The sequence below is a fragment of the Macaca mulatta genome, chromosome 12, assembly GCF_049350105.2.
Source record: "Macaca mulatta isolate MMU2019108-1 chromosome 12, T2T-MMU8v2.0, whole genome shotgun sequence".
NCBI classification, from domain to species: domain Eukaryota; kingdom Metazoa; phylum Chordata; class Mammalia; order Primates; family Cercopithecidae; genus Macaca; species Macaca mulatta.
This window is the reverse complement of record NC_133417.1, coordinates 123,847,028-123,870,118: the sequence shown is the minus strand read 5'-3', so window position 1 is coordinate 123,870,118 and position 23,091 is coordinate 123,847,028. Positions and strand designations below refer to the sequence as shown.

Below are 23,091 nucleotides of genomic sequence, written 5' to 3'. Positions count from 1 at the left end.
AGAGAACAGCGCTCACCAGCGCTTACCCATCCAGACCCCTTCAAGCTACATCTGCATAGAGCCTTCTCCATCCATGGGGACACTGCTGCAAGCTCACGCTGATCTCCACCCATACTTCAGCCCACCTGACTCACAGTCCTTCCATAGCAATCTATCACACATTGCCTCATGATGCTTCTGGTGTTCTGGTTTTACTTATTTATTTATATTTACTTTTATTTTTTTGAGACAGGGTCTAAATCTGTCACCCAGGCTAGAGTGCAGTGGTGCTACATGGCTCACTGCAGCCTTGACCTCTCAGGCTCGAGCGATCCTCCCACGTCAGCCTCCCGAGTAGCTGATACTATAGGCACACATCACCATACCTGGCTAATTTTTGTATTTTTTGTAGAGACGGGCTCTCACTATGTTGCCCAGCCTGGTCTCGAACTCCTGGGCTCAAGTGATCTCCCCGCCTCGGTCTCCCAAAGTGCTGGAATTACAGGCATAAGCCATTGTGTCCAGCTGGTGTTCTGGCTTTATATCCCTATACAACACCCTGGTTATTCAAACTGTCAGTATATTTACACCTTAATTTCTCAGCTAGACTTCCTAAGGTGGAAACTATATGTTCCATTCATCCTTGTATCCCTTGAAGCTACTAGTTCAGTTGCTGGTAATAAAAAGATATCTTGACTATTCAATCTAATCTATGATTGGTCACAATAAAATCAGCAACTGCTTATTAGCTATTGACATATGGATTATCTCTTCACAACAACCCAGACAGAATAGGCACTGTTACCATCCCTGTTTCATAGATGGGGAGACTGAGGCATAGAGGTTAAATACTTAGCCCCAGAGTACCAAGTGAAAGAGTTAGAAATTATATCTGATTTATATTTATATATTATATCTGAAAGATATCATTTCAGATGGTCTGACTCCAGAACCTATATCTATCTATCTATCTATCTATCTATCTATATATATATATATTTTTTTTTTTTTTTTTTTTTTTTCTTTGAGACGGAGTCTCGCTCTGTCACCCAGGGTGGAGTGCAGTGGCGCAATCTCGGCTCACTGCAAGCTCCACCTCCCGGGTTCACGCCATTCTCCTGCCTCAGCCTCCCGAGTAGCTGGAACTACAGGTGCCCGCCACCTGTAATTTTTTGTACTTTTTTTTGTAGAGACAGGGTTTCACTATGTTAGCCAGGATGGTCTCGATCTCCTGACCTCGTGATCCGCCCACCTCAGCCTCCCAAAGTGCTGGGATTACAGGCGTGAGCCACCACGCCCAGCCCAGAACCTATATTTTTAACTCCTATTCTCTATTGCCTTCCATTTAACAATCTGTTTATTTATTTGTTAAATATAAATCTGTGAGGGCCTCTGAGTTCCAGGAGAGTTTCATAGCTTGTGAAAGAGAAGTTCCATTTACCCATAGGGTTTCATTACCATTCTCCCACCAATCTTCAATATCTCTGCCAAGTGTCTCTGGTACCCAGGGCTCCTCAGCCCCTAAACCCCCACAACACTGTCCCAATCTGTTAGACACTGACAGCTCCCCTCACTTTTCTACACAGTCCTTCTCATGAGTTGGACCCCTTCTCTACCACCACTGCACCGTATATATCCCTCGACGCTGCTCTGGCCACAAAGCTGGTCCCCCACTAGGTAGGTGTTATGAGAGGAGCAGATGAAGTAGTGGTTCAGGGGTTGAGTCATATCCTGATAGATGGGGAGGCAGGCTGGGTTGAAGATGTCTCCATCCTTAGAGCAGAGGTAGCTGAGGAAGCCATCCATGCTCAGCACATGCCGCAGTTTGCCTGGAGTGTGGATAGGGGAACACTAGGTGAGAAGCTCTGAATGGGAGCATCCCAGCACACCTACAGACCATCCTTCCTCCCACTCCATCCAGAGTCCTGCCTTTCAGATGGCACCCATTCCCAGCCTTTAGATCCCAAACTTGCCCCACCTAGTGTGTATCATTTCAATCATTCCCACCCCCAAAGAATGTTAAAAGGAATCATTAAGATTATTCAAGTCCAGTGCTATCCAATAGAACTTCCTATAATGAGATAAATGTCTTTTTTTTTTTTTTACTTTTTTTTGGTCTTTTTTTATGTTATAGTACTAATGAGAAAAAGTTTTATTCTGCAGTGTCATATATAGTAGCCTCTAGCCACATGTGGCTACTGAGCACTTGAAATATGGCTTGTGTAACTGAAGAACTAAATTTTCAATTTTATTAGATTTTAGTTAATTTAATTTTAAATAGCCAAATGGAGTTCACAGTTACTATAATGGACAACATCCAAAGGGCTAATTTTATAGATGGAGAAACTGAGGCCCAGAGAGAATCAAAGTCAAAGGCTTAGTGACATGGCCAAGCTACCTGTATTTTCTTCCTTGGGCTGTGTACCTGTGACTAACTATGGCCTGAGGATTTCTTCTTACTGTCCATGTTCCCATATGATGTTTTGAGGAGCATTTGTCAACCTCCCCTTAGACTACACTCCCATTGAGGAAAGGGCCCTGTTACTCCTTCCATAGCTCCCTCCAATCTCAGTATGGGCTTTATACAACAACAATAACAACAACAATAACAATGACTTAACAACTGTTAAGCACTCGCTCTATGCCCAGGGCATTCCATGCAGCATCTCACTCATGTTCTCACTAACATGATGAAGTAGATGTAATATAATCTGCCATGAGAGGTGAGGTAACTTGCTCCAGGTGTCATAATTAGTAAGTGTAGAAGCTGGGATTTGAACCCAGGCCGCCAGGTGTCAGAGTCATGCCCTGTACCACTGGGCTGTTCAGTCTCACTGAGAATAATGTTGCTACAAGGAGGCTCACCTGGAAGGTGGAACAACCTGACTCTCATGGCCAGCTTCCTTGCTCCAGGTTTCACAAGTCCTGGAGATTGTGAAGAAGGACAGGAAGTTGGGCAGGAAGTTTCCTTTTATTTTTTTGAGACAGAGTCTCACTCTGTCACCCAGGCTGGATGCAGTGGCACGATCACAACTCACTGCAGCCTTGACCTCCGGGCTCAAGCAATCCTCTGACCTCAGCCTCTCAAGTAGCTGGGACTACAGGAATGTGCCACCAGGCCTGGTTAATTTTTTTTTTTTTTTAGAGATGGGGTCTCACTATGTTGCCCAGGCTGGTCTTGAACTCCTGAACTCAAGCAGTCCTCCTGCCTCAGCCTCCTGTATTATAGGCATGAGCTACCACACCTGGTGGAAGTTTCATTCTTTTTGTTTGTTGGTTGGTTGGTTTGTTTTTGAGACGGAGTCTCGTGCTCTGTCACCCAGGTTGGAGTGCTATGGTTCAATTTCCACTCACTGCAACCTCCGCCTCCCAGGTTCAAGCGATTCTCCTGCCTCAGGCACCCAAGTAGCTCAAATTACAGGTGCCCACCACCATACCTGGCCAATTTTTATATTTTTAGTAGAGAAGGGGTTTCACCACGTTGCCCAGGCTGGTCTCAAACTCCTGACCTTAAGTGATCCGCCTGCCTCGGCCTCCCAAAGTGCTGGGATTACAGGCGTGAGCCATTGTGCCCAGTCAGAAAGTTTCATTCTTGACAGTAATAAATCACTCAGGTAAATTTACTGTTGTCAGATACTTTTCATGTGCATTATTTCATTTGGTCATCAATTATTTTACAAATGAGGAAACTGAGTTAGTTAGATTAAGTGACTTGCTCACAGTTACTCAGTTAATAAGAAGCACAGTGGAGACCTGAGCCCAGGTTTTTTGACTGATACTACTCTCTGTAGCCAGATGTAGTATCTGATTGTCAAGTTCAAGGGAAGGAAACACCAAGAGGGGTGGGGGTCGAAAGTTGAAAGAAATGTAACTGATGTTTACTGGATTCTGCACAGGGAACAGAAGATCCTATTTATTTATTTATTTATTTATTTATTTCTCTCTTTCTCTCTCTCTCTTTTTTTTTCTTTTCTTTTCTTTTTTTTTTTTTTTTTTTGAGACAGAGTCTTGGTCTGTCGCCCAGGCTGGAGTGCAGTGGCATGATCTCGGCTCACTGCAACCTCTGCCTCCCAGGTTCAAGCGATTCTCCTGTCTCAACCTCCTGAGTAACTGGGATTACAGGCTCCTGCCACCATACCCGGCTAATTTTTTGTGTTTTTAGTGGAGACGGGGTTTCACCATGTAGGCCAGGCTGTTCTTGAACTCCTGATGTCAGGTGATCCTCCTGCTTCGGCCTCCCAAAGTGCTGGGATTCCAAATGTGAGCCACAGCACCTGGCCTAGAGATCCTATTTCTTAACCTTTCTTAACTCTCTTCACTTTCATTTTCTGAAATGGTTGCTTTAGAACCTCCATTCTTTTTTTTTTTTTTTTTTTTTGGTCTGAGACATAGTCTGCCTACGACACCCAGGCTGGAGTGCAGTGGTGTAATCTCGGCTTCTACAGCCTCCACCTACCAAGTTCAAGCGATTCTCATGCCTCAGCCTCCCAAGTAGCTGGAATTACAAGCGTGCACCACCACACCTGGCTAATTTTTGTATTTTCAGTAGACACAGAGTTTCACCATGTTGGCCAGGCTGGTCTCGAACTCCTGGCCTCAGGTTATCTGCTCGTCTTGGCCTCCCAAAGTGCTGGGATTACAGGCGTGAGCCACCGCACTCAGCCTACAACCTCTATTCTGAACACCCAAACAAATCTGAAATAATTGATTGTAATGTTTTCTGTGTGACTCTAAGTTTTATGAGGGCAGTGTCCTTGTCTGATCTAGGCACTAATATATCTCTGGTGCCTACCATAGGTCCTGACACATTATAGCAACTCAATAAGCATTCACTGAAATAGTGAATGAATGAATGAATGAATGAATGAATGAATGAATAAAAGGGAGTAAGAGTTTAGACCCAGAATACCTGGATCACTTGTCGAGCTCTCGTCCATCCCAGCTCTTACCCTCATTCTCAAGAGAGGCACTGGCTAAGAGTCAGATGACCTGGGTTTGAATCTCAGTTCCTCTCTCATTATGTTGGCTTTGAGCAAGTCACTGAATCTTTCTAAACCTCAGTTTTCCTCTTTTATACAACTGACTTAATAGCAGGACCCATTTCAACAGATCATTGTATTAGAAAAGGTAGATGCCAGGCGTGGTGGCTCATGCCTATAATCCCAGCATTTTGGGAGGCTGAGGCAGGTGGATCACCTAAGGTCGGGAGTTCGAGACCAACCTGACCAACATGGTGAAACCCTATCCTCTACTAAAAATACAAAATTAGCCAGGTGTGGCGACACATGCCTGTAATCCCAGCTACTCGGAAGGCTGAGGCAGGAAAATTGTTTGAACCCGGGAGGCAGAGGTTGTGGTGAACTGAGATCATGCCATTGCACTCCAGCCTGGGCAATAAGAGCAAAACTGTCTCAAAAAACAAAACAAAACAAAACAAAAAAAGAAAGAAAAGAAAAGAAAAAGGAAAAGGTACATAGAGATATTAGAGCATTATGGGATATGTAATAAAGGACCAATAAAGATTACTGTTGACTTGCAAGGTTGTACTAAGGACTAAATGAAATGAGGAATGTGAAAGTTCCTTGTAAATTATTTATTATTAATGTAAATTTCTCACAATCTGAAGGGAATGGAGGGCAGGAAATGAGTCTACTGAAGAGGCAAGAGGAAGAAACTTTGAAGACCAAGAGGGTATATTTCAGCTGCACTCGTTAAAAGCTAAATAACTGGCCTCCTTATTCCCCCAGCCACGGGCTAACTGGCTTTCTGGCTCAGGGGCTTAGAGACTCAAGAACCACTTGAATTGAAGACAACTCAGGAAAGGGCAGAGAGCCAGCATTTAAAGGAATAGCAAACAGGAACCATGAAAGAAGAACCAGAGGAAAAGGAATCATATGCACTAGAGAAGAGACCAAAGAAAGAGGATCAAGGGTTTTCCGTTTCCAGTGAGAGCAAAGCTGGTATCAGAAAGAACTTCCTGAAAGTAAAGGAAACATGAGCATAATGGAGGAATGGGGAGCCATGGACTCTTCTTCCTCCTGAGAGATCTAGCACCTCAGAGGAAACCTCTGTCTTGTCTGAACAGGGAATGCCTGCCCTCCTTTGGGAGGAGTGGTTAAATGAGATGATTGGGTAGGGATCAGGATAGGGATAGACTCAACCTTCACTCAGGCAGATGGCTGCTTGTCTCTGGACCTTGTAATCATGCCCCTCTCTCCAACCCCTATGTCTGGTGCCTCTTCACCTGATTCATCTTACCACTGTCTGAAGGTTCATAGCGGTCAATGAGTTCCAGAGCAAGCTCGGAGGTGCAGTCTCTCTCCTTCTGCTCCTCTCGGAGGAAATCCAAAAATTCCAGCAGAGTCAGCTTCTGCCCATCAGCTGAAAAACTTTCAAATAGTTCTTGCACCTCAGCACGTTTAGTCAATGCCTTATAGAACTCTACAAATTCTTCTCCTTCCAGAGTCCCAGACTGGGACGTGTCTGCTGCCTGCAAGAGAGGGTTTAGGGGAGAGTGAATGAACCTTTTAATGGGAAATGTTATTATCTTTTTATTTTAATTTTTAAAAAATTTTTTAATGTTTGTGGGTACATAGGTGTATATATTTATATGGTAAATTAGATGTTTTGATATAAGCATGCAATGTGAAATAAGCACATCATGGAGAACAGGAAATGTTATGACCTTGACTTGCACTGTAAAAGCAATTTTACAGACAGATAGATCCAAACATGCTTCCATAAAACTCCCATGGAACTCCTAACATTTAGTGTTCATAGAATAAATCACTTCAGTAGGTAAGAAGCAAAATTTTAGCCATACCATTTGCTACTAGAGAAAATTTTCAACTAGAAAGAATTAAATCTCCCAAAGGTCCCTAAAAGGTCAGAAGATCCCTCCTCCTATTTACTCACATTCTAGCTGGGGTTTTCCTTTGTTCTAGGCACCTGTGAAATTCTGGCCATGGACAGAGAGGTCCTTGAGGTCCAACATAATAACATATTGTTATTTACCTTTCATAGAATTATGACTTTTCAACAAGACTGAAAGGCAAGAATCACCCCCTATACTTCCCATCAAGCCTAGAGCATTGAGCCTAGCACTTAGGGCACATAGCAGAGATTTAACAATTGAGTGTTGTGAACTGGGGTCAGAGGACTTCTGGCCAAATGAAAATGTGGCCTTGTTGGCTGTTGGAAATCCTTCCCCGCAGACTCACCTGAAAAAGACTGAAGGCATATTCTTGGTCCATTTCCACATTCATTAGGTGCAATAACCGCTGAACTTCTTGGAAACTCATCTTACCATCCTGATTTTTGTCTCCACGTTGAAACCAGTCACTCAGCCATCCAGGTATGAGTCAAGGCAAAAGTACTAATGTGTCTGTTTGTGTGTGGAGTTGTGTGTGCACATTCATCCACTTACATCTCTCCCCTGTCTTTCCTGCCAGTCTCTCTCCCCAGTGCCAATCCATTCTCCACACAGCTTCTAGAATAATCTCTCTAGAGCACCAATCTGTCTTGTCACTGTATGGTCCAGGCACCTGCAGGGACCTCCCTGTTGCCTGCAGAAAGACATCTATATTCTGGCCAGACACAATGGCTCACTCCTGTAAACCCAGCACTTTGGAAGGCCAAGGTGGGTGGATCACATGAGGTCAGGAGTTTTGAGACCAGCCTGGCAACATGGTGAACTCCCATCCCTACTAAAAATACAAAAAATTTATCTGGGTGTGGTGGCACACACCTGTTGTTCCAGCTGCTAGGGAGGCTGAGACATGAGAATCGCTTGAATCAGGGAGGCAGAGGTTGCATGGAGCCCAGATCGCACCACTGCATTCCAGCCTGGGTGATGGAGTGAGATTCTGTCTCAAAACAAAAAAAGTCCATATTCCTTTAGGTGTTTTTGTTTTTGTTTTTGAGACGGAGTCTTGCGCTGTCATCCAGGCTGGAGTGCAGTGGCGTGATCTCAGCTCACTGCTACCTCCACCTCCCAGGTTCACATCATTCTCCTGCCTCAGCCTCCCGAGTAGCTGGGACTACAGGCGCCCGCCGCCATGCCTGTAGTTTTTTGTATTTTTAGTAGAGACGGGGTTTCACAGTGTCAGTCAGGATGGTCTCAATCTCCTGACCTTGTGATCCTCCCACCTCGGCCTCCCAAAGTGCTGGTATTACAGGCGTGAGCCACTGCGTCCAGCCTTTTTTTGTATTTTTAGTAGAGACGGGGTTTCACTGTGTTAGCCAGGATGGTCTTGATCTCCTGAACTTGTGATCTGCCCACCTCGGCCTCCCAAAGTGCTGGGATTACAGGCATGAGCCACCGTGCCTGACCCTTTTTTTTTTTTTTTTTTGAGACAGAGTCTCACTTTGTCACCCAGGCTGGAGTGCACTAGGGCGATCTTGGCTCACTGCAACTGCCATCTCCTGGGTCCAAGAGATCTCCTGCCTCAGTCTCCTGAGTAGCTGAGATTACAGGCGCCCACCACCATACCTGGCTGTTTTTGTTTGTTTGTTAGACAGAGTCTCGCTCTGTTGCCCAGGCTGAAGTAAAGTGATGCAATCATGGCTCACTACAGCCTCGAGCTCCCAGACCAAAGTGATCCTCCCACCTCAGCCTCTCAAGTAGCTGGGACTATAGGTGTGCACCACCACACCTGGCTACTTTATTTGTTTATTATAAATAAAGAAATAAAAATTCTTTTTTTTTTTTTTTTTTTTTTTGAGACGGAGTCTCGCTTTGTCGCCCAGGTTGGAGTGCAGTGGCCGGATCTCAGCTCACTGCAAGCTCCGCCTCCCAGGTTTATGCCATTCTCCTGCCTCAGCCTCCCGAGTAGCTGGGACTACAGGCACCCGCCACCTCGCCCGGCTAGTTTTTTGTATTTTTTAGTAGAGACGGGGTTTCACCGTATTAACCAGGATGGTCTCGATCTCCTGACCTCGTGATCCGCCCATCTCGGCCTCCCAAAGTGCTGGGATTACAGGCTTGAGCCACCGCGCCCGGCCTAAAAATTCTTTTATAATTAAAGAAAAAAATTTTTTTGCAGACAGAGTCTTACTCTGTCACCCAGGCTAGAGTGCAGTGGCACCATCTCGGCTCCCTGCAACCTTTTCCAGTTCAAGTGATTCTGGTGCCTCAGCCTCTGGAGTAGCTGGGATTGCAGACATGTGTCACCATGCCCAGCTAATTTTTTTTTTTTTTTTGAGACGGAGTCTCGCCCTGTCGCCCAGGCTGGAGTGCAGTGGCCAGATCTCAGCTCACTGCAAGCTCCACCTCCCGGGTTCATGCCATTCTCCTGCCTCAGCCTCCCAAGTAGCTGGGACTACAGGCGCCCGCCACCTCGCCCGGCTAGTTTTTTGTATTTTTTTAGTAGAGATGGGGTTTCACCATGTTAGCCAGGATGGTCTCGATCTCCTGACCTCGTGATCCACCCGTCTCGGCCTCCCAAAGTGCTGGGATTACAGGCTTGAGCCACCGCGCCCGGCTTTTTTGTATTTTTTTGTAGAGGTGGGGTTTCACCACATTGTCCAGGCTGGTGTCAAACTCCTGACCTCAGGTGATCCACCAGCCTCAGCTTCTCAAAGTACTTGGATTAATTACAGGTGTGAGCTACTGCACCTGGCCACACCTGGCTAATTTAATTTTTTAAAGTTTATTTTATGGGGGTCAGGTGCAATGGCTCACACCTGTAATCCCAGCACTTTGGGAGGCTGAGGCGGGCGAATCATGTTAGCCCGGGAGTTAGAGACTAGCCTGAGCAATGTGGCAAAATCCCGTCTCTACAAAACAAAACAAAAAATTAGCCAGGTGGATTACATGCCTGTAATCCCAGCTGCTTGGGAAGCTGAGGTGGGAGGATTGCTTGAGCCCAGGCTGTCATGGCTGCAGTGAGCCGAGATTGTGCCACCACACTCCAGCTTGGGTGACAGAGTGAGACCCTGTTTCAAATAAAAAAAACTTATTTTATGGTGCTCTACACATTCAGGGAAACTTCTCTAGTAATGAACAATAGAAATTACCCCTGAAAGTATAGTCTTCCAGTTAACTTTTTAATTTTTTGTAAAGATGCAGTCTTCCCTGTGCTGCCTAGGTTGGGCAATATAGTGATCTCCCTGCCTCGGCCTCCCAAAGTGCTGGGATTACAGGTGTGAGCCATTGTGCCCAGCCAAACAGAAAAGTATTTACACAATTCCATCCTCTTCACTAACTGAAGCAGTATGTGAATCTCATTAATCTTTGTACCCATGGCCAGGCATGGTGGCTCATGCCGGTAATCCCAGCACTTTGGGAGGCCGAGGTGGGTTGATCGTGAGGTCCAGAGTTTGAGACAGCCTGGCCAAGATGGTGAAACCCTGTCTCTACAAAAAAATACAAAAATTATCTGGATGTGGTGGCATGTGCCTGTAGTCCCAGCTACTCGGGAGGCTGAGGCAAGAGAATCGCTGGAACCCGGGAGGCGGTTGCAGTGAGCCAAGATTGTGCCACTGCACTCCAGCCTGGGTGACAGAGCGAGACTCTGTCTCGAAAAAAAAAAAAATATATATATATATATATATATATATATATATATATATATATTTGAGCCTGGGCTCAAGCAATCCTCCCACCTCAGCTTCCCAAGCAGCTGGGATTACAGGCATGTAATCCACCTGGCTAATTTTTTGTTTTGTTTTGTAGAGACGGGATTTTGCCACATTGCTCAGGCTAGTCTCTAACTCCTGGGCTCACATGATCCGCCCACCTCAGCCTCCCAAAGTGCTGGGATTACAGGTGTGAGCCATTGCACCTGACCCCCATAAAATAAACTTTAAAAAATTAAATTAGCCAGGTGTGGCCAGGTGCAGTAGCTCACACCTGTAATTAATCCAAGTACTTTGGGAAGCTGAGGCTGGTGGATCACCTGAGGCCAGGAGTTTGACACCAGCCTGGACAATGTGGTGAAACCCCACCTCTACAGACCCCTACAGTCTGGCATAGTGCCTGATATGTTCTGCTTAATAGCTCGTGAATGAATAAATGAATGAAATGGTAAAAATCCAGGAAACTTGGAGTGAGTCTGTGTCACTGAGCCTTCTAAGGGGTTGCTTCCCACCTATATGCCGGTTAATGACACTGGGATCTTCTGTGCAGCTCTTAGGAGAAGCATCTTGTTTGCTCCTCTGCCTCTCACTGCCTCTTCCTCCAATCCTGGGGGTCCTGATTCATGCCTGGCTATGTCATCCGTAGCATCCATTCCTCCCTCAGTATTCTGTCTCACATTGACCTGAGCTGTCCCTGCCCATACCATCTAGACACTTGGGCCTCCCTAGCTGTGCACCCCTTCTCACTTTTCCTAAACCTGTTGGATTTGGCTCCTTCAGGGGTAGAGTGATCCCTCACCCACCCTGACTCCATCCTGCCGATACTGGTCCAGGCGCTCCTGATGGTCCATGCTGGTGACAAGATCCACCAACAGGTGGAGCCCTCGCATCCATATCTGGGCCTCCTCAACACTGTTGGCCACCAGGTCCAGGTTGGAGCGGCGGCCATGGAAGACAACGGTGAAGCCCTGCTCCAGGGGGAGCTCCTCTGTCAGGCTACGCAGCAACTCGGAATCATGGCCATTACGTATTGTCTCCACATCAGAGATTGAGACTGCCAGAGAAGAAGCAGGTGAAGGCATTGAGGAAGGGAGTCCAACAAATAGCAGGGGCTAAGAGTGAAGGACCAGCACCCCCTTCTCCATGACACCATAGAAAAGAACCCCAGCCTCTGCAGACTGAATCCCAAAAAGCATTAGTACAGAGAGATGCAGACCCCAGGGATTCAGGAGTCCATATGAATCACTGATGTTTTCAAAGGCAGCATGGCAAAGGGCCTGTGCTGGGAGTGGCAAGACATGGCTTCCAGCCACAAGCTGGCAGTATGACACAAACCAAAATGACTTAACTCCTCAGTGTCCTCATCTGATATAATGGATAGTCCCCTTCCATAGGCAGCCCCAATGGTGATCACAGGAGGACTGGTGGGGATGACAAATGGAAATACATTTGAAAGGCAGAAGCAGTTATACTAAAGCATTATATCCCTAAGTCCAGTTCTCCCATTCCAGGTTTGAGGGCTTCCTCTTTCCAGATGTCTACGAGGGAATCAGAGAAATTCTTTCACCCTCTTACCTCAGCTGGGGGTGGTACGGATTGTGAGCAATTTGTCTCTAAAACAGACTCTCTTAGATGTGTCCTGTGATCAAATTATTTCCTGTTATTATAAAGAGTTCGGCCAATAAGTGCACACTACTTTGTTTTGTTTTTTGTTTTATTTTGTTTTTTGAGACCAAGTTTTGCTCTTGTCACCCAGGCTGGAGTGCAATGGCACAATCTAGGCTCACTGTAACCTCTGCCTCCTGGGTTCAAGCGATTCTCTGGCCTCAGCCTTCCGAGTAGCTGGGACTACAGGTGCCTGCCACCAAGCCCGGCTAATTTTTGTATTTTTAGTAGAGATGGGTTTTCACCATGTTGGCCAGGCTGGTCTCAAACTCCTGACCTCAAGTGACCTGCCTGCCTCGGCCTCCCAAAGTGCTGGGATTACAGGCATGATCCACCACACCTGGCTGCAATTTTGTATTTAAAAATATTTATCATGATGGCTAACATTTATTAAATGCATTCTGGTTTTACATCGCATGCTAAGTGTTTTACATGTTAACTAATTGAGTCCTTGTAACCTACTGTTTAATCCCCATTTTACAGATGAGGAAACTGAAGCTTGATGTATGTATGTATGTATGTATGTATACATGTATTTTTTTAGAGACAGGGTCTCACTCACCCAGGTGGAGTGCAGTGGTGTGATCACAGCTCACTGCAGTCTCAACCTCCTGGGCTCAAGTGATCCTGCCATCTTAGCCTCCCAAATAGCTGAGACCACAGGCGTACAGCACCACACCTGGCTAATTTTTTATTTTTATTTTTTATAGAGACAGGCTCTCCCTATGTTATCCAGGCTGGTCTTGAACTTCTGGTCTCAAGCAGTCCCCCTGCCTCGACCTCCCAAATTGCTGGGATTACAGGCATTGAGCCACCAGGCCCAGCCATAGCTTAACTACTTGATTTTCCACAGCTACTCAGAAAGTGGCAGAGCTAGGGCTTTAATTCAGGCAGGCTGATGCCCAAGATGATGGTCTTATAATAATAATAACAAGATGTAACCAATGATTTATTATGTTTTACTATGTTCCAGTACTCTCCTGAGCCTTTTAGATAGAATAACTAATTTAATCCTCATTACAGCCTTATGAGGCAAGTAGTGTTATGATCTCTTTTTACAGGCTCAGATATAGCCACAATTAGGACAGCACAAACGCACACCATCATAGGACTTTGGTCCCTCCCCTGCCAGGCTCCTCAGGACTCTATCCACCCATATATCCACCCCCCACTATCCAGGTCACTCACAGCTGGGCTTGGCACTGCCCCTGGCCTGCCGTGCATGCCAGACTGTCATGCCGTCATTCTGAAGTCTGAAGTATCTTAGCTTCTTCCAGCTTTTGGACCTCACCTTGCGCATCGGCATGCCTTCCTGCATCAGCAGCAAGTCCTGATCAGTGGTCAGCCCTAGGTCAGGAAAAGCAGGGGTTAGGTAGCCAGCAGAGAGGGTAGCAGGCCCAGGGAAAGCTCTCAAACAGGGGTCCAGCCTCCTTCCCTTCCCTGAGCTATATGCTAAGCCCTTTTCCCCTGCAGGGACACTCACGGTCTTGCAGCAGGGATGCCATCACCCACTGTTCCACCGGCTGGCACCAGATCACCTAAAGGAGAAAGGAAGAGCAAAGGACTCTGGGTGAATCTTAAAGATAGTCTGTAGCTGATTTTTGCTTCTGATTTTGAGTTTAGTGACTCTGAGACTTTAGATAGGTCTAGAAACCTGCCTCAAATCACATAAGGATCAGAATTTAAATCAAGATATGTCTGATCCCAGAGCCTCCGCTATTTCTCATGGCTATCTTCAGAGAAGGCTAAACCAAAGAGTCCACCAAGCACCCCCTTCCTACCCAATAACCCACAGTCTACTAGTGCCACATTTTGCTCACTCCCCACCCTCTCATTATTAGGAACTAACATCTTGTTGGATGTCCCTTTCAGAAACTAGAATCTCTTCACATCCTAGCCTTCTTATTTCCAGGTAGAATCCTTCCAGCTTCCCTATTCTGGGAGCCCTCTCTATGCTCCCACGTAGACTGTCCAGCTCCTGAGGCGACTAGCGCAGACTTTTTTTTTTTTTTTTTTTGAGATGGAGTGTCGCTCTGTTGCCCAGGCTGGAGTGCAGTGGTGCGATCTCAGCTCACTGCAACTCCCGGGTTCAAGTGATTCTCCTGCCTCGGTCTCCCAATTAGCTAGGACTACAGGCATGTGCCGCCACGCCTGGCTAATTTTTTGTACTTTTAGTAGAGATGGGGTTTCACCACGTTAGCCAGGATGGTCTCAATCTCCTGACCTCGTGATCCACCCACCTTGGCCTCCCAAAGTGCTGGGATTACAGGTGTGAGCTACTACACCTGGCCAGACTTTCTTTTTTCTCTTTGACAATATTTAGTTGTCTTCTTCTACCTTCACATGGTAAAGCATATTTTATACTTTTTCTTTACAGTTATTCTCACAGTTTTTTTTGTTTTTGTTTTTGTTTTTTTTGAGATGGAGTCTCACTCTGTCGCCCAGGTTGGAGTGCAGTGGCCGGATCTCAGCTCACTGCAAGCTCCGCCTCCCGGGTTCACGCCATTCTCCTGCCTCAGCCTCCCGAGTAGCTGGGACTACAGGCACCCGCCACCTCGCCCGGCTAGTTTTTTTGTATTTTTTTAGTAGAGACGGGGTTTCACTGGGTTAGCCAGGATGGTCTCAATCTCCTGACCTCGTGATCCACCCGTCTCGGCCTCCCAAAGTGCTGGGATTACAGGCTTGAGCCACCGCGCCCGGCCCCTATTCTCACAGTTTTAATGGACCAAATAAGTTATACAAGTCTCAGAAACACATTTTCAAATTTTCTCTACCTACCAAAAAAGGGTACCTCTTATAAGATATATGCTGTCAGCCAGGTGCGGTGGCTCATGCCTGTAATCCCAGCAATTTGGGAGGCCGAGGCTAGCGGATCACCAGAGGTCAGGAGTTTGAGACCAGCCTGGCCAACATGGCAAAACCCCATCTCTACTAGAAATACAAAAAACTTAGCCAGGCGTGGTGGCAGGCACCTTTAATCCCAGCTACTTGGGAGGCTGAGGCAGGAGAATTGCTTGAACCAGGTGGCAGAGGTTGGCAGTGAGCCAAGATCGTGCCATGCACTCCAGCCTGGGCGACACAGTGAGACTCCGTCTCAATAAAAAGAAGAAAAAAACCAGTTAGGGCCGGGCGCGGTGGCTCACGCCTGTAATCTCAGCACTTTGGGAGGCCGAGGCGGGTGGATCACAAGGTCAGGAGATCGAGACCATCCTGGCTAACACGGTGAAACCCCGTCTCCACTAAAAATACAAAAAATTAGGCAGGCGTGGTGGCGGGCGCCTGTAGTCCCAGGTACTCGGGAGGCTGAGGCAGGAGAATTGCTTGAACCTGGGAGGTGGAGGTTGCAGTGAGCTGAGATCATGCCACTGCACTCCAGCCTGGGTGACAGAGCAAGACTCTGTCTCAAAAAAAAGAAAAAAAAAAAAAGAAAAAGAAAAAAAAGATATATGCTGTGAAATATAGGACCTGGTTAAGTTGTCCTAGTAGCTGACAACAAACTTCCCTTGAAAAGGACTAGAAAATTTGATTGTGGCCACGCTGATTCTAGTTATGCCCCTATAGAAATATTCAATTCTTGGTTGGGCACAGTGGCTCAGACTGTAATCCCAGCACTTTGAGAGGTTGAAGAGGGAGGATTGCTTGGGCCCAGAAGTTCAAGACCAGCATGGACAACATAGTGAGACCTCCATCTCTACAAAGAATTTTTAAAAATTAGCCAAGTGTGGTGGTATACACCTGTGGTCCCAGCTACTTGGGAGGCTGAGGTGGGAGGCTCGCTTGAGTCCAGGAGGTTGAGGCTGCAGTGAGCTGAGATTACACCACGGAGCTCCAGCCTGGGCGACAGAGCAAGACTGTCTCAAAAAAAACAAAAACCAAAAACCAAAATTCAGGTCATGCTGAAACTGACAAATCTCATAAAATGTAAAGCTCTATGCTTTTGTGTAAGCAAATAACCTACATTTGAATAGAAATATGTTGTGTGTTTCTTTTTTTAAAAGGGTATCACTACCTGAAAAATGTTATGTTCCTTTTTTTTTATTTTTTCTTTTTTTTGAGACAGAGTTTTGCTCTTATTGCCCAGGCTGGAGTGCAATGGCACAATCTTGGCTCGTTGCAACCTCCACCTCCCGGGTTCAAGCGACTCTCCCGCCTCAGCCTCCTAAGTAGCTGGGATTACAGGTGCCCATCACCACACCCAGCTAATTTTTTATATCTTTAATAGAGATGGGGTTTCACCATGTTGGCCAGGCTGGTCTCAAACACCTGACCTCAGGTGATCTGCCCGCCTTGACCTCCCAAAGTGCTGGAATGACATGTACGAGCCACCTTGCCCGGCCATGTTCCTTAATTTAAAAGTTTAAAATTTTTTTTTTTTTTTTTTTTGAGATGGAGTCTAGCTCTGTTGCCCAGGCTGGAGTGCAGTGGCCGGATCTCAGCTCACTGCAAGCCCCGCCTCCCGGGTTCACGCCATTCTCCTGCCTCAGCCTCCCGAGTAGCTAGGAGTACAGGCGCCCGCCACCTCGCCCGGCTAATTTTTTTTGTATTTTAGTAGAGACGGGGTTTCACCGTGTTAGCCAGGATGGTCTCGATCTCCTGAACTCGTGATCCGCCCGTCTCGGCCTCCCAAAGTGCTGGGATTACAGGCTTGAGCCACCGCGCCCGGCCTAAAAGTTTAAAATTTTGACAGTGGTGCACATCTTAAAAGAACTTTAAAAATTGGTAAAGCAACCATTCAGTTAGTGTTCCATTAAAACATCATGCAGTTAGTTCAACTCTCTATATTTTACAGATGAAAAATCAGAAGTCCAGAAATGTGATGTGATTTGCCTGAGGTCACACAGTCTATTAGTGCCCACTCTCTTTTGTGGGAAGACCCTATAAAGTCACCTAGTAGTGACTAAGCCTTCAGGGAGAATGTGGGGGGTCACTAAAAATATAGCTTCCCTGAGCACAAGACCTGGAGAAGAAGACTTTCTTTTTTTTGTTTTTGAGACAGAGTCTTGCTCTGTTGCCAGGCCGGAGTGCAATGACACCATCTCAGCTCACTGCAACCTCCGCCTCCCAGGTTCAAGCAATTCTCCTGCCTCAGCTTCCTGAGTAGCTGGGATTACAGGTGTGTGCCACCATGCCTGGCTAATTTTTGTATTTTAAGTAGAGACGGAGTTTTGCCATGTTGGCCAGGCTGGTCTCCAACTCCTGATCTCAGGTGATCCGCCCACCTTGGCCTCCCCAAGTGCTGTTATAGGCATGAGCCACTGCGCCCTGCCTAGAGAAACCTTTCTAAATGTGTGGTAATGTACAGGTATCCAGAGTGAGAGGGGAAGGTTCAGAAGAAGTCTTTCAGGAAACAATTTCAGGAAGAAAAGATTTTGCTGGCTTAGGATGAATGTGTGTGCCCGAAGGAGACCAGAAGAAACCTCTGATTGGACAAAGGGACCCAAAGTGTTTCCTGAGAGCCAGAAAATCATCTCTGCTTTTCTGAGTGGGGACAGAGTTTGGAATCTGAGGCTTACGGAAGCTATGTGAAGACTGAAGTAGAAAGTAACAGATCTGGCCGGAGGAGATGGCTCATGCCTGTAATCCCAGCACTTTGGGAGGCTGAGGCAGGTGGATCACGAGGTCAAGAGATTGAGACCATCTGGCCAACATGGTGAAACCCTGTCTCTACTAAAAATACAAAAATTAGCTGGGTGTGGTGGCTACTAGGGAGGTTAAGGCAGGAGAATCACTTGAATCCGGGAGGCAGAGGTAGAAGTGAGCCAAGATCGCGCCACTGCACTCTAGCCTGGCGACAGAGCGAGACTACGTCTCAAAAAAAAAAAAAAAAAAAAAAAAGAAAAAGAAAAGAAAAAAGAGAAAAAAGAAAAGAAAGCAACAGACTTCTCTTAAATTTCTTAGGTCCAGCAGGGTGCAGTGGCTCACGCCTGTAATCCCAGCACTTTGGGAGGCTGAGGCGGGTGGATCACTTGAGGTCAGGAGTTTGAGACCAGCCTCACCAACATAGTGAAACCCCATCTCTACTAAAAATACAAAAACTAGCCAGCCATGGTGGTGCACACCTGTAATCCCAGCTACTCATGAGGCTGAGGCAGGAGAATCACTTGAACCCAGGAGGCGGAGGTTGCAGTGAGCTGAGATTGCACCACTATACTCCAGCCTGGGCGATGGAGTGAGGCTCTGTCTCAAAAACAACAACAACAACAAAAATTTCTTAGGTTCTCAGACTCTAGGAGAGTGAATTGGCCTGGGGCTGAAGTCTAACCTCTTTTGCCAATATCCTGGCTTATCTCCTCTCTGAATTTTAGCTCCCACCTCTGGGACATAGGGACTCTAGGATGCGGTGAACTTTGGGACTGCAAGAAGATGGCATTTCCTTCCCTTATGCCTGTGTCCAGGAGCCTCACAATGATGTCCTGAAACATGGGAAGTCTGAGAACAGAGCCCAAGTGCCTGAACACTCTTACTTTGGAGACTTCCTCCACTCAAACCTGCCTTAGAAAATTATTTTTTCCTCCTTTGTCCAATTCTTCTAACCCCAAAGCTTGGCCTTGTTCTTCCAATCCTTCTCCCATTCATGAATCACTATTTTAAACCTGTATTCACATGACTGACATGTGGTCATAAGAGGGCCAGTTTCAAATCAGGGAGCCATAGAGGGTCAGAGCTGGACTTCATTTTATAGAAAAGGAGCCTGAGGACTAGAAAGGTTAGGTGAACTAAAAATAATTAGTGCCAGAGTCACTTAGTGAGTGACAGAACTGGAATTAGAACCAACGTCTCTGGCTGGGCGCAGTGGCTCACATCTGTAATCCCAGCACTTTGGGAGGCCGAGGTGGGCAGATCACGTAAGGCCAGGAGTTCAAGACCAGCCTGACCAACATGGTGAAACCCCATCTCTACTAAAAATACAAAAATTAGGCCGGGCGCGGTGGCTCGCGCCTGTAATCCCAGCACTTTGGGAGGCCGAGACGGGTGGATCACGAGGTCGGGAGATCGAGACCACCCTGGCTAACACGGTGAAACCCCGCTTTACTAAAAATACAAAAATTAGCCGGGTGCGGTGGCGGGCACCTGTAGTCCCGGCTACTCGGGAGGCTGAGGCAGGAGAATGGCATAAACCGGGGAGGCGGAGCTTGCAGTGAGTGGAGATCGGGCCACTGCACTCTAGCCTGGGCGACAGAGCGAGACTCCATCTCAAAAAAAAAAAAAAAAAAATTAGCTAGGAGTGGTGGTGCACACCTATAATCCCAGCTACTTGGGAGGCTGAGGCAGGAGAATTGCTTGAACCCGGGAGGCGGAGGTTGCAGTGAGCTGAGATGGCACCATTGCACTTCAGCCTGGGCAACAAAAGTGAAACTTGGTCTTGGGCAGGAGAAAAAAAAAAAAAGAACAGAGGTCTCCATACAATCAGCTCAAGGATCTTACAATGACTCTGCTCTTAGAAAGGGCCTTCTCTAGAAAGCAGGTTGAAGCAAGGCTAGGAATCAATAAGGGACATAGATATTATGTCTCTCCTCTCCATCATTTTCTGTTCCCTCTGTACTCTGAATAGACTTGCTTTTCTTTGGTCTCATTTTCTTGCTTTATTTCTGTTTATTCATTTTTTTTTGAGATGGAGTGTCACTCTGTTGCCCAGGCTGGAGTGCAGTGGCATGATACTGGCTTACTGCAACCTCTGCCTCCTGGGTTCAAGTGATTCTCCTGCCTCAGCCTCCTGAGTAGCTGGGATTACAGGTGTGTGATGCCACGCCCAGTTAATATTTTTATTTTTAGTAGAGATGGGGTTTCACTATGTTGGCCAGGCTGGTCTCAAACTCCTGACCTCAGATGATCCACCCATCTCAGCCTCCCCAAGTGCTGGGGTTACAGGGGTGACCCACCGTGCCCAGCCTCTTTCATCTCATTTTCTTTCCTTTTCCCATCCCATGCCTGACCTGGTCCTTTTCCTTTCTTCCCAGTTCACTATAAAAATAATTTTTTAAATTTATAATTTTTTTGTATGGAGATGGGGTCTCCCTTTGTAGCCCTAGTTTCAAAATCCTGGCCTCAAGCAATCCTCCTGCCTGGGCTTCCCAAAGTGCTGGGATTACAGACATGAGCTGTTATGCCCAGCCCCATCCCCACCTCACTCTCTCTCCTAATCCTTTCTCTGTCTTCCTATTTGCTCACCTAGGTCAGTCTCTCCTCTTTTCTTCCTTCTCCTCATCCCTTCTCCCCATCACCTCTTCCAGTTGGTTCCCTCTTTTGACTCCACTAATTCCCAATGGCTCTGATTCTCATCTCCTTTGAGATTATGGTCCAGAAGGGAGGACACGTGGGTTCAGAACTCAGTAGCATGCATGTCCCTCTGCTCAGCCTCGCTTTTCTCTGTATCCTAGGAGATTGACCAAACAAACTGCCCAGACAATGTGAGTTAGAACCTAGGTGTTCTAGGTCTTGCTGTTTCCTCTGGTGTCTAATGGTAGAATGGGAAGGATGCCCACAGCTGATGCAGGTGCAGTGAGAAGAGAAGGAACAAAGGGTTTGGGAGTCAGGGCACTGGGAAAAACACAGAGGGTGACGTCTGAGAATAAGAAAGGTTGGTCTTAAATATTAACTCCTAGATGCGTATATGGAGATCTTCAACAATACAGTAAATACCTCTCTAATACAGATATGAAAATAGAGACACAAAATGAGGTGGGAAGTAGCCCAGAGCTGCAGAGCATGATTTGGTCCTCAATTTCTAAGAGACTTCATGTCATTTAGAGATGTACTTTGGCAGAGTTACCAATGGCACCAAGGAGATTACAGTGGGATTCAGGGTGTCTCAGTTCTCTCTGAGGGGTAAGAAAAAAGATAATCATTTTGTCCACTCTCTTGCTTCTGGGAAGGATTATACCTAACCTGGTTCATATAGAGGACAAAATGGCTCTGGTCACAGGTCATAGAATGTTAGAGCTTGAAGGTTCTTTTATAACACATCTAATCTAGACATTCCCAGCTACATCAATAGCCTCTGGAATGTCTTAAAATTGAGATTCCTTAGCCCTACCCAAAAATCTACCAGATCAGAGTTTCCCAGAGTGGGGCTCAATAATATATTTATTTTTAACAGGTACACTTAGTACACAGGCAAGTCTGGGAAACCCTAAACTCTCTCCTATCACAGATCTGGAAGTTGTGGTTCCAGGTCCCGTAGCTAGTTAATGGCACAGGCAGAACTAGAAGTAGGTTTTCTTACCAACATAGCACTCTGGTGCACTAAGAAACTGCCTGGCCCATTGAATAGGCAAAGAACAAGTTCCTTAGGTAACTTTCCAAGGGACTTCCATAACTCTCCCTATTACCAGGGATCTCTGATTCCCCATGGTTCTTGGCCAATCCCTATTTTGCAACCCTCAACAATCTGTTAATAAATCTATGCTAAAGCTTAGTTACTCCAATTTTTTCTTCCCTTATTGGGGGTGGGGCTCACCTCAGTAGTGGCTAGGGTTGGCACTCCTGGCCCTGCATAAGCTGAGAGGTACCTCATATAAAGGGTGACTGATACAGCCAGGAGGAAGGCTGTAAGGATCAAGGAGGATAAGCTAGAGAGAACCAGGAGTTGGGAGCCCTGTAGAGCTGTTGGGATGAGGAAAGGAGTGTAGGGTGCAATTTAACCAGGGTGGATAAGCATCTAGAGGGCAGAGGCAGGGACTCAGGGAAGACAGAGCTTGGAGCAGAGGCTAATCAGAGCTTCCAGACCCTTACCGTGGGCAGGAGAGCAGAATAGCAGTCCTGTGTTTCCTGTGTCTGTGAGCTGTGCTTCCCGAGCTCTGCGATGCTGTGGGATCAGGAAGCCCAGTCTGGCTCCTTTTCTCTTTTGCTCCCCTTGCACTGGCTTGTTTCCTCCCTCTTCTACAGCAGCTGGCTGCTGTGACTGGTGAGTTATAGCCAGAGGGAAGCAGTAAGAAGGGGAGAGGTGTGAGCTCTCTCCAGTCCAGCCCATCCAACTCTTAAAGGCCCAGGACACTGGTCAATGTGAGGGAGTAGTGGGGGTGGGGTGGGGAGAGAAGGATTAAGGGCACCACATCTTCAGGGAGGAGCCCGGCTGCCCTTCATCTTGATGCCAGCCCTCATTGACCCCAATCCCACAGTAGCTCTCAAAGTGAAGGGAGTGTCCTCAGTTGCAGTGCTCTGTGAATCACTGCTTTTCATTCTGGTTCCCGCATGTAATACGGCTGTCTTTGCCCTTATTTAATCTGGCTCCTTTCCAGAGTGTCTGTTTCCACTGGCCTGCTCCTGTATCTCTGAATCCTGCCTGCAGGGCATTCACTCTAGCTCTGTCGCACAGGGAAAGAAAGAAATAAAATGGGAAAAGAGGAAGATGAGGAGAAGGGGAGGACAGGAATGATGACAGAGTGTAGAGGGACAGAGAGGTTAGAATCTATGTATATTTTAGGCACTCATTAAATATTGAAAGAATGCATAGATGAATGTGTGAAACAATTCTTTTTTTTTTTAACATCCATTCATTCCTCCTATAAGCATTTGTTCAGCACCTCCGGGTTATAGGTCATAGCTCTCAGAATGGAGGTAGCACTTTCAGGACATACATGCATGTTTATAAAGATGTGTGCCGAGATGAAGCATAGGCTCAGAGGGGAACTGTGTGAAATGGTGTAATTTTAAGTGTGCTGTGGTCTGGCTGCCTATCATAGTTCCCACAAGCATCCCTCAACTGCTCAATATTTTACCATTAGTGATTATAGTTACATTTTTTAGTCCCATTAAAATAAAATCCTCCTAAGTGATTACTATAAAAGTCAGGCTAGTGGTTACTGTTGGGAGGGGGAGGAATCGTGATGAGATAGGACACAGAGCTGGCTTCTGGCATAGCTAGCTAAA

The 23,091-nt window shown here is 46.5% G+C and overlaps 1 protein-coding gene and 1 pseudogene across 3 annotated transcripts in view; both read right to left on the bottom strand.

The window, feature by feature from the left end:
- Nucleotides 1-22,458, bottom strand: part of PLCD4 (phospholipase C delta 4) — a 30,263-nt gene extending 7,805 nt beyond the window's left edge. Inside the window, exons 1-7 of one of the 3 annotated variants that reach the window (XM_077957598.1) lie at nt 21,955-22,458; nt 13,706-13,760; nt 13,411-13,569; nt 11,383-11,978; nt 7,200-7,329; nt 6,238-6,469; nt 1,607-1,808 (exon numbers count right to left, since the gene is read on the bottom strand). In XM_077957598.1, the coding sequence (XP_077813724.1) occupies nt 1,607-1,808; nt 6,238-6,469; nt 7,200-7,329; nt 11,383-11,639 (821 nt within the window). In that variant the 5' untranslated portion in view covers nt 11,640-11,978; nt 13,411-13,569; nt 13,706-13,760; nt 21,955-22,458. The remainder of the gene's footprint in view (nt 1-1,606; nt 1,809-6,237; nt 6,470-7,199; nt 7,330-11,382; nt 11,979-13,410; nt 13,570-13,705; nt 13,761-21,954) is intronic. The other 2 variants (XM_028831120.2, XM_077957599.1) reach the window with 2 other exon arrangements.
- On the bottom strand, nt 9,924-10,014 carry LOC114671669 (small nucleolar RNA U3; annotated as a pseudogene).
- Nucleotides 22,459-23,091: the final 633 nt, after the last annotated feature.